Source organism: Buceros rhinoceros, unplaced genomic scaffold (genome assembly GCF_000710305.1).
Source record: "Buceros rhinoceros silvestris isolate BGI_N320 unplaced genomic scaffold, ASM71030v1 scaffold900, whole genome shotgun sequence".
NCBI lineage: Eukaryota > Metazoa > Chordata > Aves > Bucerotiformes > Bucerotidae > Buceros > Buceros rhinoceros.
The window spans coordinates 200,817-219,860 of NW_010391086.1; the positions used below are offsets into that span (position 1 = coordinate 200,817).

Below are 19,044 nucleotides of genomic sequence, written 5' to 3' on the forward strand. Positions count from 1 at the left end.
GATATGATGTCGATGAGGTTGTCTCCCTTAGTTTTCTGTTGAGGCTTTTCAGGGCTGACTTTGTATGGCATTTCAATTTCTTCTTCATTTTCCTCTTCCAGAACTTGCTTCTCAACCCTTCCATTTATACACATCTGTGTCTTCTGGAAGAAGATGAAATAATTAGTTCTGCTCAGGATTTTTTAGCTGAACGTTTCACCAGAAAATTCCATTGGATCTGAAGCACGTAATCCAAAACATCTCCAGTTCAACAAAACATTTCATGTAATTCAATTTAAAATATATATATATATTGTTTGCCAAACAACAGCAGAATCTGCCATACAGCCAAATGCATCCAAAGCTGGTTTAATTACAGCACAGGCATCTGTTTGAGTGTAGATGTCAAAAATAAATTTCTCATGACCTTCTACCAGCGAGGTCCTACACAGACCAGTTTTCCTATACAACATACTCGAGTTTTGTATCACTTTCCGCAAACACCTGGTCTGAGACCACTTTCTTTTCTGTTTTTTGTTAACCTCACTCTGAAATTATATCCCTGTAATCGAGGTAAATACCGTTCCTCTAAACAAATGCTATTCAGATTTCAGTAGTGTGTGATTATGGTCTACAAAATAACTGATCCAGAAAATTTCCTTTGGAGCATCGAAGCACCTTTCTTTGCTTTTATAAATCACTGACAACGGAGCAGCCAACTGGCCACAGGGATTTGCTCCAGAGCCTTTAAACGACCAGTGGTTTGGTCTCTAGTCCGTCTGCTCAGGCACTCTGCCCATATTCATCATGTTAATCACCCACTTCAGGAATAATGGAGATGGGCCGAGGACAGAATGTTGGTCAATAAACTTTAGTTGCACGCAGTTATACCAGAAAATGACCAATAATACAAGTCAATGTTGTGATGTTAAACCAAGCCTCAACAGCAGAGCTTCTACAGCAGCTGAAACAGATGAATTCCAACCACTGAGCACATCCTACCTCGTGTCAGACATGTAGGCTCTTCTCTCCCACCCACACTGCCTGGCCTTTGCTCAACTCCAGAGTCTGCTGTATTTCAGTGATGCTGAAAGCAAGCCGTAAACTGGCATTTGGAATCATCTCCTGGAAAAAAAAATGTAAAATCGATGCCAATTCCAATTTTGGTGCCAATTCCCCTAATGGATGAGATCACTATTCTTCCTCTGCGTAGAAGACTCTCCGTAGCAGTCCACGGTTTGTTAGGAGTTGCACCACGTCAATTTTCATCAACTCCAAAAGTTATTGGAAACAGGAATATTTATTTCTCTGCAGAACTGAAGTAACTCAAAAGACAGAGAAAAATACCCCAACATTCCCAGATTTATTTACCCATATAACTCTGGGAAACGTAAAAAAAGTTATTTCCACAGCACTGCTTTGACTCAGTCGTCAGCTTGTGCTGACTTGACATCTGTCCCCATTTTCTTCTCCTCAGACAATCCCACGATGGCCTTCAGCTCGGCTTCAGAGAACTTAGGGGTCAGCGCCACACTGTCATAATCAAATTCTTCATCGAGTGAGAACGGTTGAACATCATCCCCTAGTAGCTGTAATGAGGAAAAACAGATACATAAATAATACTGCTGCAAGTGATGATAAGGAAGCTCAAAATATAAACTTCTAATTAATATTTAATTAAACTGTTTTTCTGACTCCAGCACTCTCAGCTGATTAAGCTCTTTTTAAGTAAAAGAATAAATTCAATTATTCAATTTGACCTAATTTAGGCCATTTAATGTGCCCCATTTGTACTGTACTGTATCTGAATGAATATCATTAGCTAATTTTGCTCAAGGCAAGGAATCTAAAAACCTCCCTTGCACACATTTATTACGTTCCCGTCACTTGTAGCAGCAGGGCTGTGGGGATACGGACGCGTTATGTACAGCTAGGTTGAATTTCAAAGACAGATTCCAAATCCTTAAAACTTGGGTAGCATCACGCAAAGCCTCGATGCACATGCAGCTGATGCTCCCAGAACGTGCTTCCCAGAACATCATTTCGGCAAAGGAAATGCCTGGAATGAGCAAAAGGACACATAATCAATTTTCAGACTCTAATAATTTCTTCTCACCATCTGAGATATGCAATTGGCTGGTTTGGATTTCTTCGATAAGGAACACGGAGTCTTACTGCACTTGCCAATACTCGCTTTGTTGACATAGTGTATAGCACTTTTCATGGAAATATCTTGGAGTAAAAGCTCTGCCTATAAAATAATGAAAGCGAGTATCTATGGCAGGCTGCCCGCTGGTAAGAAACTGCAGGGGGCCGTGACACAAAAGTTTTGTGGTAAGCAGTTGCGTAAAATTAATTCCAGAGCTACACAGGAGACACATCCTCGCTGCCCCAGCTGTACAGGGATGTCCTTTCAGAAGTTAATATACAACATCTAGAAACATCACCCATGACAAATAGCGCACGTCCTCAAGGGCTCTGTGTTTCCTTCCACGACTGAAGGACTGCAGTACTAAATCAGCAGAACATTTAATCACACCCCTACTTTTTCGAACTTCTGATGAATCCTCAGTGAAGCCAATGACTAGTGACGTGTTTGAAGGTAACATTTTGTAAGAAGCTCCACTGGCAGGGTTCATGCCATCTCCTAAGTCAGAGAAGTGGTAGCTGGGTTCCTCCCCGGTGGCCGGACACCTCGCAGACAGAGCAGCGGGTATCTTGCCAGTATCTACACCCTTTATTAATAAACTGTACAATTGCCTGATCGATCGGGAAATAATTCTTCTGGTTTTATGTCATTAACCCAGATAAACCATCATTCACGTTTAGAAAGAGCACCTTCAAGAACTGTTTGCAGAAGGCAAAGCCTGCACACAAGCTCTCTTTCCCATTAAGACTCAGGTTATTAAGGCTCCTTTCATCTCATCTCTTCTGGCAAGTAAGGGTACCAGCAGCTGGGTAACAACTGCTGCCAGCAAGCAGGGTTCATCACTACCTGTCTTTCCTTGCAGAGATCCCAAACACACTGCTAAAATACGATGCAACGTGCAAATATTTTCCAGTTTGGTTTTAACAGTATTTGTCACCACATCTGTAGGTAAGTAAGAAGAGTTTATCTTCCAGTAAGCTGTCACAGGGCTACAAAACCAAATCTGCTCTTCCTCTGCCAACAGTGTTACGGTAAGTACACACACACTCACCATGCTCTAGTGTTGGCCTTCATGTCATTCCAGGAACATCTCAAGCAGATGCAGAGAAATACTGGGAAAACTTTGGTTTCAAAAACTCGACCCCAAAACGCTAACTGAAATTACTGAAGTAGAACACACCCAACTTCACCCTTGACAATTTCTCTGTTACGCACTCCTGGTACACGTGAGGAGCTTATTCACACTACACAGTCAGCAGCGTGCTTCATCCCTCAAACGAGTGCCCAAAGCACTGGGGATTCTTTATCTGGCTTCTCCTCCCGAGCAGCCATTCTCTTCAACCTTCCATGCAGACAAGCAATCTAAAATTTTTATACGGCACACTGCGATTTTGATCTGCTTCTAAAGGAAGACGTTTTGCCATAGAACACCGAATCCTTTGAGCTGATCAAGTTATTATCTTGTTATTTTTGCCTAAGGAGCTCAGAGAAATATGTGAATTTCAGGTGTCTAATTTAACGTCTAATTGAAATCTTTTGGAGAGCTCTCGGGGAACGGAACTTTGCTCTATTAGAAAACTGCCGGTTTGCCTAAGATTGCTCCTGTGATTTGCTCTCTGAAGAAAAAAATCATTTTCATTTACAGTTCCTGCATGTTCAATTTGAAGGTGAAAAGAATGTAATATTCATACTAATAACTGAGATATTCTGCTAGAGGTTGTTTTACAAGCAACACTGTAAATAAAATACCTTAAAGTTGAGACTTTCAAAGTCTATTAATAACTGGCAACTTACAGCTTTTTATCAATCTGTGTGGAGTTACAGTTAACTGAACAGCTTGTCTCTGTCCTTCTAGAACCTTTATTTCTGTCTAACTATGGCATTCTACTCACTTGGTCAAACAATCTAAAGGATGCACCTACACTCACCAATGATTTAACTGTATACTCAAGGGAAAACTTAGTAAGTAAAAAAAGGGCAGAAAGGCACTTGGTACTTCGGAGAAAAAAAAACCTTTATCTTGAACTTGTGGCACTGGCTCAAGAGTCAATAAATCTTGACCAATTTCACATTTCTGTTTCATCGCTCGGGACAAGTCACTCGATCTCCGTGTCTTTACCGGCCTCTGAGAAGATGTAACTCTTCCATCTTCTTCCACTTAGTCAGTCCTGCCTCTAAGTTCTTCCTTGTTCTGCACTTAGCAGAAACAAACCTCAGCTGAGGCTGAACAGTAAAACTGCAAACCAAAGGAACTCAATGGAAGCTGTATTTTTGGTGACAGATGAAGCTGCCGTTCCACAGATAATGCTCCAACTAAGGACAGAGGAGAATGGAAGGGTAGAATTCACCTTTCCTACACCCAGCTCTATAAAAATGAGGCTTTTAGATTGAGGTAGTCAATTAGCCAGAAAAGACGCAGCCTGCGAGCTGGCCTGTGGACGGAGATAGGTTATTACATCTTAGGAGAAATGCCTACAGCAAGTGGGATGAGTTGCCTTCTGGAGGTGCTGATCTCCCCCTCCTGATGACATTTTCAGGGAGACAAGCTGTCCTTTAACAATTAGCCAAGCTTCACGCTGGGTCTCAGCAGAGCTCCTTTTTATTAAACTTTCCCTAGCCACAGGTTCAGAGAGACACACCTTCCCCGAAAGTCCTTCATAAACACGCCCCTAGCACGGACACCGGACATCCGGCGCTGCGCTATTAGGCTAGTTTATTTTTCATCAGGAATCGTTTTCCATTCTCTATGGAAACCGCCTGGACAGCCACATTCTGTCGCTCTCCCCTCACAGACTTGTTCTGATGCCCAGAGAACAGTCTCATTTCAAAGCAGGGATGTCTCCAGGGAAAATCTGCTTCTCTTTCTAAACTAGTCCTGCCATAAGCAGTGCAAGACTTAATTTTCAAGGCAATGACAATTTGAAGCACTGAGGGATCTTAAAAGGGACCTGTTCAGTCACGACAGTTCTAAAAATCAGGCCAGAGATATATTATCCAAATGAAAGCACAAATCTGTGTATAATTTAGGGGAAAGTCTGCCTTCATCTTGAGTAGCCTGGCACCAACCAAACAGTTGTAAAAATCCTCTTTCTCCTTGAAAAATGCAGCAACCCTTAACCAATGTAATAATACTCCGTTTCTCTTTCATAACCCAACTTCTCCTCAAATGGAAATGAATTTTGCATGCACTGGGATCTTCATCTATTTTTCATGAATTATAGTTTCAGGAGTCATACGCAATCCTTTATGAACACTGCAGGCAGCTACGACCTTCCTTCTTCTCTGGTTTTATACAGAAGTTATCAAATGAGGAAACTATAAAACCTCATTTTAGGGGTATTTTTTGTGCGCCAGTGGATATTTCTCAAGGCAAAACCCTTGAATTATGTCAATCCTTAGGGAAAAGAGTGAGTATTTTTATTCACGGAATGGTGGGTATTAAAGCTTGAAAGGTCATTTTAGAACATTTACTTTTTCCCAGAGCAGACTTGTTCCTTCTAGTAAAGAGTTTATTGCAAAGAACTAAACACAACTGAGCTCAGGAAGGAGGCACCATATGCGCTGCTATAACATCAAACCTTCATTGGTCACGCGTCATTTATAAACTTGATTTAAGCCTCATGGGACACCAATAAGCATATGAAACCATCAAAAACCGGCCCATTTTAGCTGGAAGCTAACTTCAGCTTCTATTACAATGAGGTGGAGAGAGCGGTGAACAATTCTCGGCAATAGAAACAGCCCCAAAAGTTAATGCTCACACCAACTATTTGGATAGGAAGCTTAATGATTAAAAACAAGCCCGTGAGCAACCCACTCCTTCTGTTCCAGCTTGAAAAGAACCGGAATTCTGAGGGAAAATGGCAATTCCAAAATAAAGCTTGTATTGGTTGTGTCCTATTAAAAGATTCAGGTTCCGTAACAAACCTTTCCACACCAGACCTAGACAATGGAGTTCCTCAGCAACATCCTGCTACTACCCATTTCCAAGAGGACAAATCCCAATTCTGATCACAATATATTCTAAAAACCTTTTTTTTGGTCACGTTAAAGCCATCATTCACTACGTCCTTGTTGCAGAAGATGATTCCTGTATTCAGCCCAATGAGAGCTGCAGGATGTCGTAAGATCATGAGGTCACGGGAAGATTAAATGGCCCGTCATTCTGCATAAGTAATAACTTGTTAAAAGGCCAGGAAGGGCAAGAGTTTACTTGAATCTTCTGTGAGTTACACCAATTAAAGATTAAAAAGCACCACATAGTTAGAAGCACTGAAGAACACTTTGGAAATGTAGGATTATACAGTAGCAGTGTGCAAGATAAAACAGAACCCTTCTATTGGAAGGTTTATCCCAATTCTTAACGTATTTAAGATTTTGTTACAAACTTAAAAATTAATAATGTGATTTGTTAACTCATAGCAGTTCCACACACTCTTGTTATTGTGGAAATAACAATAGAAGCCAATAGGTAAAAAAAACCCACCCCAAATGCCCAATGTTTAAATAAATCTGATAATATAATAATAGTAATAATAATAAAATAAAGCCTAATACCTCTTGGGCTCTGCTGCACAATGGCTGTGGAACCGACAAGGGTCTGAACTTCCGCTGGACAGGCTTATCAAGAAGGGGCGGACAATAAGCCACTGTCTGGTCCACCTCTCCTGGGAGAACTAATGACTCTGCTGAATAAAAAATAGTCACCTTTAACCTTCCATCAATGGATTAATAAGCAAAATCTTGTGTAAAATCCCATAGTGCTCAGATACAGGCAGAAGCTTGTTAGTCAAAGTGTGCTGGACGTACTGTTGCATAATATATAATACAAGCAGCTGTCTTTAAAACAGATCCAGGCAGCCTCAAGCTAAAATCTAGATAATAAAATATACTGTACTAAGGAAAAATCAAACCTGCTTGAAAACAGACAAGTAGCTCTACTTTCCTGAGGAAACTGAATTAAAAATCTGGATGCAGCTGCTCCTAAACTCAGAGAACACCTGGGACTAGACTGAGCTCTTTCATAACACAGAAGGAAGTCCTGAGCAGGCACATCTGCAGTTGGAGTTATGAAACCCCAGACTGACCCTGGTCTTGCCATCGATTAGCAGGGCAGGCTCACTCAATTCTTTTTCACTGGACTTTCACCACCTCTACACTGGTCATAAGGAATCTTAAAGCCTCTTAACGTGACTCTCCTGACTCATGAAGTAAAAACACCTGGCAGAAACACTAACACTCACCACCACAGTGCCAGGTGATGGTCTTTTCCGAGGATGTTTCATGGGTGTCTGTTACTCCCTGAGCTTTCCAAGAAGAGGTACTCGAGAGGACTCCCCTGCCCCTGGGACACAGCAACTCAGAACTGTTCGCCACGGGCAGGGTTTGGTCCATGGCTCGCAAATGAACCACTTCTCCTTCACACGGTCAAAAGGTTCGTACTGGGAACAGTGGGTTCGCTTTCTGCGACAGCTCAGAAGGACACGCCTTAGGTTTAGAAACACCTTTTACCATGAATCAATCTCAGCCCTGCCACAGCACAGCTGTGTCCATCTTGCCTCAGTGATGTTTCCAGGAAGAAGCTTAAGGGGACCAGATGTCTTGCCACTTAGTCAAAGGATACTGCAAAGCTACCGACTATTTTTTCTGGCTAATACACAAGTTTCTTTACAGCTTTATTCGACATTTCAGTAGCTTGATTCCCTCTTGAAATCTCAGAATTAATTTTCAAAGCTTCGTTCAGTGTTAGTTAATGGCAGCAGTAAGAGGGTATATAGAGCCAGGGTGAAAAGGAAGAAGTGGCTCTTTATCTCTACCTGCGCACTTTTATCACCGCGGAGTTGTTACAGACCTCTCATTCTCCTGGAAATCTGCATTTGAAAATAATGATTTCCTAGCTAGGGCTTCATAAAAAGAATCCGCGACTGAATTCTTCAGTTACCTTTCTTCTGGGAATGGTGTACTAGATCAAAGCTGGCAGGGCTTTGGACGTGTAAAGTAGAACGTTCTTTAAAAAAGAGCTGAATTCACTCCCATGGGTGTCTCATTCCTGGATTTTCAGCTTTAGGTTCATGATTCAGGTTTCTGGTTTTCATCCTTATTCTCTTGGTTGCTTATATCTAGCTCTAGTCACCTATGTGCTCTCCTTACTTGTTCTCCCCGTTGGAGAAAACTTTCTGCCAGGACCAGTGCAGCCCACAGCTACTTACACTATGTCTTCACAGGCTCTGCAACTGCCTTCTTCAATTGTCCATTACTTGGGTCAAACCTATTTGTAGGACAGCAGGAAGGTGTGAATGCTCATTTAAAGGCAATGGCACCTTCCTCTAAATAAAAACCCTCACTGGAGGAAGGGAAGCCTGCACTTCGGGAGGTCTGTATCACCTCCTGATAGAAACACTGATTATTTCTGTACTAAGAGCTTCCCCCCCGCCTCAGCAGACCAGTCTGCCGAGAGAAGATGAGGAGGAAGCACCGTTATGCAACAGTCTGGCAATGGCTCAGAGAGACAACTCTTAAAAATTAGGACAACAGAGGGAAATTTATTTTTGCTTTTAGCAAGAAGCACTTGTCATACTCAGAACATCAATCCCACTAGTTTAAGACTCGTTAGTAATGCAAACAATGTTTCAAATTCCCTTCAATCACCCTGTAAGAATGTGGTAATCAACCTTTGTTTGCCAGTAGACATGCCAGAAATGAGCTGCTTCTCTCTATCCTGGCTGCGTGACAGCGTATGAAAGTCTAATCGGTAAACGCTGCTTTCCCCGATAAAGTTTAATCAAGAAACTCCTTCAGAGAGCAAAATGAGGGAGTTTTGACAGCCCTCCTTCTCAGTGGGAGCTCCCAGAGGAACTGCAGCCTATTGTAAGTTCTAGCCAGTTCCTCACAGCTGGCTTAGGCTGATGCTGCAGCACTAGTGGATGATGATCCTAATTAAGCTGCTAATTATGTTCTCTGCAGAGGTGATTAATTAGCAACAGGAAAGCCTCGGATACTGCCAACGGCACCACAGGCAGAGATAACCGAGCAGGCAGCGGTATCACAAATCTGAGAAGAGATGTTGAGCCGCACCTCTCACCCCATGAAGAACCAGCTTGCTGGATGACGCAGCAGCGAACTCCGGTGATTTGACTCAACTGCTGCAAATTTAGTGAGGGTCTATTTGGGAACTGAGCAATTCGCTTCTCTTCAGTCCCCTTCCCCGCTCCCACGATAGACCCACACAGACCACTAAATCTGTGAGGTGCTGAGTGGGGGTTTTTTGCTCATTCTGTTCCACAGACGTTAATTATAACTATAGGGAAAAAAAGAATCTATCGGCACAAACCTGGTTTGAATGTTCAAGAGTGAAGTTCAAAGTCTTGTCTGTAGCTTTAGCTTTCCTGTAGCCAAACGATGCCCAGCTATAGATACACCAAGGCAGGGTTTACCACCTTCAGACACCACATTTCACAAAAATGCTGTTGATGGGGAGCTGAGGAAGGAGGCAGTGATAATGAAAAAGGCTTAAAAGCTAAGTTTTGCTGTCTCCTCCGATTCTCAGGCTTCGGGCTGTTAGCCCCAAAGAGCTGCCTAGTGTGAAATCATCTCAAGGCAGTGTTAAATGGATTGCAGAGACTGGAGGAGGAAAAAAGAAAGAGATTCGCCAGCTGGGGGGAGCCCCATGAAAAAATCTACACAATTTAACTCCAAATCCTCTTCCTCGACCTGATTTGACTGAATGTAAGTATAGGCTCAAAGTAGAAATGGAAACGCAGAGATTATGGAAAATAACAGGTATTGACATAACTTGCCTAAAGAATTCTTTAAATAATCAAATAGTTATGCTTGACCTCAGCTTCAAAGTAACCGAGTCACTGGGGTTCTCTTCTGCCTCTGTGGGGTTACAGAACACTGGGATGGTGAAAAGCCAAGTCTACCTCCATGGTCCAGGCTGGATTAGGGTGAGACTCTGATACCCTGCCTATGCAGCCTCCCCTGTATGTTTAATTAAATACAAGGGAAAATTAAAATAGGACTAGAAACCAGCACTCCCAAGTGCCATGGTTTCTACACAGCTTGTACTTTACACAAATATTACCTATTACTACTGGAGTATCCTTTGAGCCCTGCAGCAAGTGATTTGTCTCTAGTCCTGGAAAGCAATTCTGTTGCCAAAGCGGAGGTACGAGGCATTCTCCACCCCTCTCTAGAGAAAAGCTGATCACCTCTGTTGCTGCCTGAAGCTACTGACAGTTACAGGCCAAATTCAGTGAAAAGGAGAGATTGTTTAATCTCCGTACACACCAAAACATTAAAGCGATGGTTTCAGGCGGCAGTTTGCCAGTCGTGGTGTATTGTGCCAAAGCCCCACAGTGCAAAGCACTGCCCTGGTTTCAGGCTTTCAGCCCAGTGCTGGCTAATGAAACAGCCACGATGAATTTAAACACCGGCCAAGTCTATGGGCTGCTTGGGTTTGTTCTGTAAGAAGCAGCTGTATTCATTCACACCTTAAAAGACACCGGAAAATAAGTTGAGGGGGGGAAAAAAGGAGAAAAAACCCTACTAGAACGATTCTTCCAGACTTCTCCCCAAAAGCACTGGTTTAGATGGGACTTTTTAACACCCATTTTCTACCACGCTTTTCACACTGTCAGCTTTGAGCACTTCCCCTTCAGTGTGAATGTTTACTGCGCTAAAGCGCAATTGCTACCTTAGCTAAGTGACCTGCCCTTTAAAGCCAAGAGAAGTTTGGAAATACTGAACTGTTGGCAATAACGAGTAGAGGTAACAGCTCTTTGTAATTAAACTAGTGAGGGATGGCTATCTTTTTTTTTACCAGGGGTCCCAGCTCGTTTTGCCAATAAGTTTTAAACTGATCGTTTGTTCTGACATACAGGTGACAGTATTATACAGGCCAGCAATGGCATGTCTTTCAAATTTGTGTCACTCACACACCACCTGGAATTCTTCAAAATTAATCCTTTATTAAGGTGGTCAACAGGGATATCATTTAATGTGACTTTATCATTGCAGACACCATTTTCTATTTTAATTTGCATTTTGTTGCTATGGTTTCTACAGGACCAAGATTTTGCCTCTCTTCTTACGAAGCCCATCAAGTGACATGTAAGACAACTATCAAAATATTAAGTCCTATTTTCTGCACTTAGGAGCCAAGGGGAAATTTTTTTATCTTGACTCAACAACTATCTCCAGTGAAGAAGCCCTGGGCAAGGCGCAGGCTGCGGGTTTCCCAGATATAAATGGAGATGCTGTTCGCTTTCCTTACAGTTTAGAAGGAATAACTAGCTTCTGGCTATGCGGTGTTTTGATGTTATAAAATACAATCTAAGTGCTTAATGTTATTAGCAAGTGCTGCCGATTGCTTTAGGAGTCGATACGGCTTCTTCCCGCACCGAGGCAGCCTGCGCCAGAAGCACTGTCTCATGGGAAAAGCCAAGAGAGAAAGCCAAATCAAACGCCACATAAAAAGCGAGTAGTTAGCACACCGATAAGCTGCAGTAGTGGTGGTATAATGTTTTGTTTATTATCTTATGATCACCAATAAAACACTAACCAACAGGTTTTCCCAACATGGCTCGCACAAAGTGCTGTTCAGCTGATGAGCGGGGGGATTCTCATCCTGCTCAAACACAGCCGGTTTTACTAGGGGGTTCTAAACGTACGTGATCAACGTTTACTCTTGCACACACACAAACACACAGAAAAGACTGAAAAGCCTGGAGCAAGGCAGGGTCTGGAGTGGTCCAGCAAGTGGAGAGCTGTCCCCTGGCAGAGCTCTTTCCTCACTGCCCTGCCTGGTGTTTTAGCGTTGGGATTATTTCTCAACACCCAGCTGCTTCTGTTTGGAACCAGAGATATCTAACAGTACTTCCATGAGCTAGACGTGGATAATTCTCACTGTGATACAAGTGAAAAGTGGGTTTAGGCTTCCACCAGTGAGCTCCAGGGTTTTTTAATAGCTATTACCAGAATTTAAGCCAAGGAGAGTAAACGATGTCCTGCAAAGGGAATGGGCACATATGGGCACTGCACTCCAAAGAAATCTTGGATGTCTGTCCCTGACATGGGACTGCTGTTTTACACCCTCCTGCCTGAAAAGTCCAGGCTGGAGAAAGAATATTTGCTAAACATTCATAAAATTTGCTAAATATTTGTAAACCCGACTTAGGTTGTTTTATTGTTTTCTTGTGAGTTACTGCCATGCTCCAAACTCTGATCAGCTGGAAGTCTCCAAGCCCTCCAATTCCAAGAGGAATTCTGCACATACAGAAAGGAAAGACTAACCAAATCTTCCAGGGATTAGAAAGACTAATCAAATGGCAATAACCAAGGAACCGAGGACCAAAGTCCTCCTCTGCAACAGCTTCTTCCAGTGACCTCTGGCAAATCCTCCCTTACCCTGTGTGCTTCTTTCTTTGTGCACTCACAGGTATAGATGAGGCAAATTAATTTAATCTCTAAAAGGTCATCAGTTCCGGTGGTAATAAAGGCCACACAAGCACCTATGACAGACACTGCAGACACTAGGTTTCTACTTTCATTCTGGAGGTGGGAGGGTTAAAATTGTTAGAAATGTTTGGAACAATTCAACACTAATCACTCATAATTGGAATTCTTAAAGCAGTTCATTGTAAATTCAAAATTAGTCTCCTCTATTTTAAGCCCAGGATGAAATCATTTTAATAGGCAGGGACAACATTCTCATTAAATATTTCCACTTTATAGAACCCTCTCTTAGCACCCACGTTATTGTGTGAAGAAACTTTAGTAATCAAAATAATTTCAATACAAAGAATACAGAAAAATGGAGAAACGCTGCCAGCAAAAAGTGTTCCGCAATTCTGAAAAACCCTGAAAAAAAAAAAACCCGCTCACCAGGACACAGTATAACAAATATTCCTAATAATTTACTCCCATTGCGTTCAAAGATGGACAATGACAGTGGATATCAAAGGAGGGGGGGACACACCTACCACTGCACATCTTTTCATCTGTGTCCACATCTTCCAAATCTAAGTGCTTGTCCACCTGCCGTAAAAACGCAAATGGGAACAGAGATTAAAATGTATTAATTCCATCCCTTATAGTACAGTCTAGAGAACGCAAAAAAGCATTAAATTGCATGCTTCATCTTCTCCATTCTCCCCTGCTTTTTTTCCAAGGAAGCGTAGGAATTTTCTTCGAAATGCGGAACCCAAAGGAAATACTTTAACGTACAGGCAAAGAATTGCTGCCAAGATCGCTGCATATCAACCACAGTGATGGGAAAGAAGCTCAGGCTGTACAGCCACTGCTTCAGGAACTTAGTGGGAAGATGGAGAAGTAAAATATTTTCATCGGAAAAAGACACATGGTAAGTTACTCTGCAGCTTTGCAAGCTCCCTGCACATGGCACAGAGACAGCACCTGCTGTAGGCAAAGCAGAGCGTGATCCGTCTGTTTTGCGAGACAAGCGGCAAATACAAAGCTAAGAATTATTAAATTCCTAGTGTTTTGTCTGGGATATTGCACTGCTGTTTTTTCAGGAGGCTGATGTCTCTTGGACACGGTCTCAACTTTAAAACATTCCACCCAAAAAGGCATTTCTTATTTCAGGTAGCACTTGAGCAGATGCAGAGGATGGGAGCGAAAGGCCTTTCCCAGCTGATGCGCAGACAGTGCTACCCTGGAGCATTCACTACGTGCACTGGGCAGTCTTCTGCGTTTCCATGAGTAATTAGAGATGCTCTTAGGTAATCCTTTCCAACCTGAGCTGACACCATTCTCATCAAACCTTTACACTTCCAAAGTACTCGCTCGTTACCATTTGAAAAGCCTTTTGGATGGCAATGCTCTCACCCTTCTTTCCCACATGTGAAAGAAACACATCGACAAATCATCAGGACTTTGTAAATGAGTAAAGCAAAAATCAGTCCTGTCCTGCTCCTAATCCCCACTTTGAAGGAAATCAAAGGCACTCTCACCTCTGCTCTTGTGGGCAGACTGAGATCACTCCCAGCAAAGCCACCGGCTCCCCAGCTCTCGCACATCCCTGGCTGGAGACAGACAGGCAGAAATAAGTGTGTGAAACAGAACCACAGTCACACCCAAAGCTCCGACTGATTTACACACGTAGATCCTTGCAGTGTATTTAAAATGCTTTTAACAGTGACTGCAATGCTCCTGAAAACAGAACGTGTGCAGGTAATCCTCTGAAATCCTACCGGGCCAGACTGAATCGATTGGAACAACAGTGCAGGTAATCACAACGAGCCCAAAAATCAGCATTTAGAACAGAAACATGGTTTCCAAACAGCAGCTTTCTCCCTTTTTCTTTTCCTCAGGGCAGGCTTAAAGGTTACAGCAGCCAACTTAGTGCCTTACAGCCTCCTCCTACTACTAGCAATTTTTCTGATGGATTCTACTATTACTTTATTTGTTTCTTAAACTGCTAATGCGACAAAAAATGTGCAGCCATGCCGGAAACTTTTTCTTCTCAGCAGCAACAAAGACAAGTATTACGATGGTCTGTTAAATAAAGGATAATGGGAGCTGCACATCGCTTTATGGGCAGAAAGCCAATGCGAAGTGGCTGAAGGAAGAGACCCAAAGGCAGCCTGTCCCAGCAGGGAACCGCATTCGTCACGAGAAAAATGGCAAAAGGATTCTTGTCATTATTATTACACAATCAGCTGACAATGCTTTGCTTGATTCACCTAAAGGCATGTGCGAGTAGGGAGGAACATGCCAGTCGTGCTCGTTGGCTGCGTTCTGGCAGGCTTGGCATCTGAAGGCACTGGAGTGTGTTGCTCTGAGTATCGCACAAAATGACCTGCTACTTCTTTTTTATATAAGGAATTTTGGGGTACAGGCTAGAGCAGAGCTTAGCTATTTGTTATTCGGGCAGGAGGGCTGAAGCTCTTGACACGTGGACTCCAGATTTCCATCTTGCTCTCTGCAGATGATGTCTGTTGTTTTCCTGTCCCGACACACAAAATCCGAAATCTTACACGTTTCAGAAGATTAAAACTGCCTCTGGCCTGCTGACTGCTTACTGTAGGAGCTGAATCTATACCACTACCCTCTAACATTTGACAGTGCACCTCCCCATATCCCCATCTCTTTGGATGCGGTGCTTGTCCACACAGACAAACGTTAGCTCGTTACCTCACTCTCCTTTGGCGTGTATGGTGGAGGAGACACCCCCATTTCTTCGCTTCTCCCAGGCAACCCATCCTCTTTACTTCTATTTGACAGCTCAGAAGCAGAAAATGTTTTGCTTAAGGAGTCCACTTTCCCTCCTTCGGTTGTCTTCCCCTCCTCCTCTGCAAGGAGAATCACACCAGATAACATAAGGCACTATTAATGAAAAATACGAATTTCATTACATCTAATATTGACTTATTTTACCCACTCACTTCTCCGCTCAAGCTCAGCGCTTCCCTGTGCATCACAGACCCATATTTTGCAATCTTCATCATAAAGCTGAATATGCAGTTTGAACTGCAGGTGCATAGGAAATACAGAAAACAATATACAATATACAGAAATATACAGAAAACTTCATAAAATAACCCCAGAGCTGAAAATACCCAAAAAAGTAAAACCACAGAATCAGGTGATGATCAAATGAAATCTCAACAGCAGGGGCTGGATCTAGTAACTGATTACAGCTCAGGACAAGTATGTGCATGGAAATACAGATTTCTGAACCCATACTGAATATTTTTTTTTCCTACAACACGGCAAAAAATACACTAATTATGGTCAAAATAAAAACGCAGCACTTTTTATTCTAAAAGTCTCGTTATCAAATACGGAGGAGCTCTAGGACAATGAATTCCAATGAACCTCACACCAATGTTCTTAATGAAAAATAAACACTCATTTAACCAAGTTTCTTGGTTTCTTGGAGTTTAGATAAAAAATCTCCTTTGTAACAATAAGAAACACTGCAGTGCATTTCCAAAGCATAATTATACATTACAGGCATCCAAGCAATTCTCGTGGAGAGTTTTAATGATGCCCTTGGGGTTACTACATGGAGCCATCCACCAAAGGGTTATTAATCGCCAGCAGCAGCTCTCTGCTGCAGTTCCTGCGACCCGTAGAAAGGGCTGCCAGGGCACAACCTCACGTCCACACTCAAGCTTCATAGGAAGCAAATTGCACCAGACCAGAGCAATCTAACAAACAGATTTTAACGCTCAGACCATAGATGGATCCTCTGAATAAATCCCAGGTCTCTTGATGCGACATCTGGCTTCTCCCTGTTTTTTTCAGCAAGTACCTTCCTAAAACAATATTAGGAAGCAGCAGCACATACGGGCAGTCTCTTCTTCCTACACACACTCTTTTTCAAGCCACGGAATGAAGCAATATGACACCAGAAACCCTTTTTTAAATTCCTGATGGGTAAAATGGTCACCCACTATTTGAAGATATTTTTACTGTCACCCTATATTATAGGAAGAACCTGTCAGCTTGCTCAAAAAGCTTCCATCTTTTGTTACTGTAGTGGTCAAACCGGATGGACTTTCTGTTTCATACCAAGAATTGACAAGTTTTCTGTATCTTGAAGACTGATGAAGGTTTACTAACGTATTTTAGGGTATGTGTGTCTCAGCAAATTAAGCAGCCAAACATATGCAGACTACAGAGAAACAACAGGGACTGAGGACCCAGGATCCTCCCTGTGCATGTCAGGAGCCTTCATGGGTGAGAAGTGAGAAAAAGCTTCTGGAAGCTTTACACTTTTCTCAGCCAGAACAACAGAGAGACAAAAGGCATCGTCAGCTGGAATGATCAGCAACATAATTCACACAGCCAAGAGGCTCTGAATAAACACAATACTCCTGCCCAAGCCCACGCCTGTCTTGGACACCACCATGGTCATTCTTCTGGGATATAAATCAGACCATCCTTCTCCAAAATACAGGTTCTGAACCCTCCAAACAAAATGACATCTCTTTTAGCATCAGAAGACCTATGACACCTAGTTGGGCAGTTATAATTAGACAGTACGTATGAGGCGACAAACTTATTTGATTAGGTTATCTGTTTTCTGGACAGCTGAGCTATCGTACCGGTTAAAAAGCTAGATAGATTAAATGAGCTACTAAGAACTCAAGTGCATCCGTAGTATTTATGTGCCATTTACCGAGCCCACAGCTAGAAGAACTATCCCTTTTCCTACGAGGTCAGTCATAAACTGCCGTCAGAAACTTTTTGCCGGTTAAGACCTTGGCAGAGTTACTGGGTTATAGAACATTAACCATTACACTTGATGAAACATTCACAACTGCAGTGGGATACTGGATGCCTGACCGCAAGCGAAGAATGACTCAGAAGGAAGAGAAAAAAGTCTAAGCAAGCCAAAGCTGTACTCCTTTGACAGTGTTCTGAATTTCAACCACTTCTGCAAGACGAGGGGAAGGAGGGAGGATCACATTCCAGCCAGCAAGAGCACCGCTCTGCCTTCTCCCCGACCAAGCGATAATTGAGTCATTATTCACAGTCACAGCTCTCAACCTGCCAAGACCCAGATGTACAACCCCAGCTTTGGCAACGTGTGACAAAAGTCCAAAGTAAGGGATACAAACACAACAAAAAGTAGCAGAAGAAGGTTGAAATGATGGAAAGAGTCATATATTCACTCTGCAGACAGTTTTTCTGTCTCACTTTTTGGAAATTCCACTGTCAGAGGCTTAACAATTGAATAACAAGCCAGCTTAGGCCTCTAGAAAAGTAAATCTGAGCCTCTCCAGAGCCGTATCCATCATAATTGTGTGTCACTGAAGAGTATGCTGCAGACTTCAGAAACGTATTTCTATCAGAAAGAATATCCAGCTTGATAAATTTTTTTCTCTCCCACTATCTATCCTCTCTATTGCTTTAAATTCTCTTTGTCTTCCAATTTGGAAGGGAATCTTTTGAAAATGTTCACTGATCACCCACATATTTCACAGACTAATGGAGTCACTTACCACAAAGCCAGAGGAGAGAGTTACCAGGATTATCAGGAAAATCTTCCTGTCAGTGAAATCTGTTAGATGAAATAGTAGCCCCAGAAGAATGATAAAAGGCTCGTGGTCCGAAACATTTCAAAGCCAAACCAGGCGCAGCACTCAATAACACACTGCTCGGGATACCACACTGGACAAAACGATACGCACCAGCAGGTATCTCCTTCCTGCCTTTTTTCAATTGAATGAATTCACTCCAAAACCAAAAACCAGGGGAGAACGAGAAACAGGCCCCTGTAACTATTTTTTTAAAAAAATTCATACAGCAAAGCTACTATTTGAAGTTCCAATCGACTTTGTTCTCAAAACGCTGGGCTGATTAGGGAGGGTCCTATACGCCTGTCCACAAGACCCTCACTAATTTTTACGACAGTTCCACTGCAGCGGAGTGTTTCCACTGAATTCTTTGCTCTTTACACCAGAACAGAGATTCAGCTGGTGCAGCCTTTTCCCCTGTTGTTGATTTTACCCTCATTAAAAGACAATCAGCAAAAAGTATTGTTCACTTCATTTTTCCTTCAAAAAAGGTCATTTTTCCTATAATCAGTAATATGGGCTTGATTCTTTCCTCAGTAATACCAATTTCCTAAGGGAATTTCACGGCACCATGTCCCCAGCCAGGATAAATAGATATTCCACTGGGACAGTAACTTCAGTAGGATTATTTCTGACTTAAAAGGGTAACCTCTTAAGTCCCAATTATTCCTTTTGACTGCCAGATTTGGATTCCTCCCTTACTGTAGCATGTTTGAAAACCAGACTGGGTCTATGTAGTGTTTATCTGTATCAGTATCTACTTCTCTGTTGTGCTTTAGATGGTGTCAGCATCAGAAAAGGGGCAACACTTCCTGTTTATACCACATTCACCCCAGCTGATCCTTTGAAAATACGTGTTATTCTTCC

General features: G+C 42.4%; 1 protein-coding gene across 1 annotated transcript in view; it reads right to left on the reverse strand.

The window, feature by feature from the left end:
• Positions 1-1,403: 1,403 nt before the first annotated feature.
• LOC104496759 (chromosome unknown open reading frame, human C11orf74) overlaps positions 1,404-19,044 on the reverse strand; it is a 22,628-nt gene continuing 4,987 nt past the window's right edge. The window contains exons 2-6 of the mRNA XM_010139926.1: positions 15,284-15,441; positions 14,101-14,172; positions 13,111-13,165; positions 6,686-6,816; positions 1,404-1,568 (exon numbers count right to left, since the gene is read on the reverse strand). Of these exons, the coding sequence (XP_010138228.1) occupies positions 1,404-1,568; positions 6,686-6,816; positions 13,111-13,165; positions 14,101-14,172; positions 15,284-15,441 (581 nt within the window). The remainder of the gene's footprint in view (positions 1,569-6,685; positions 6,817-13,110; positions 13,166-14,100; positions 14,173-15,283; positions 15,442-19,044) is intronic.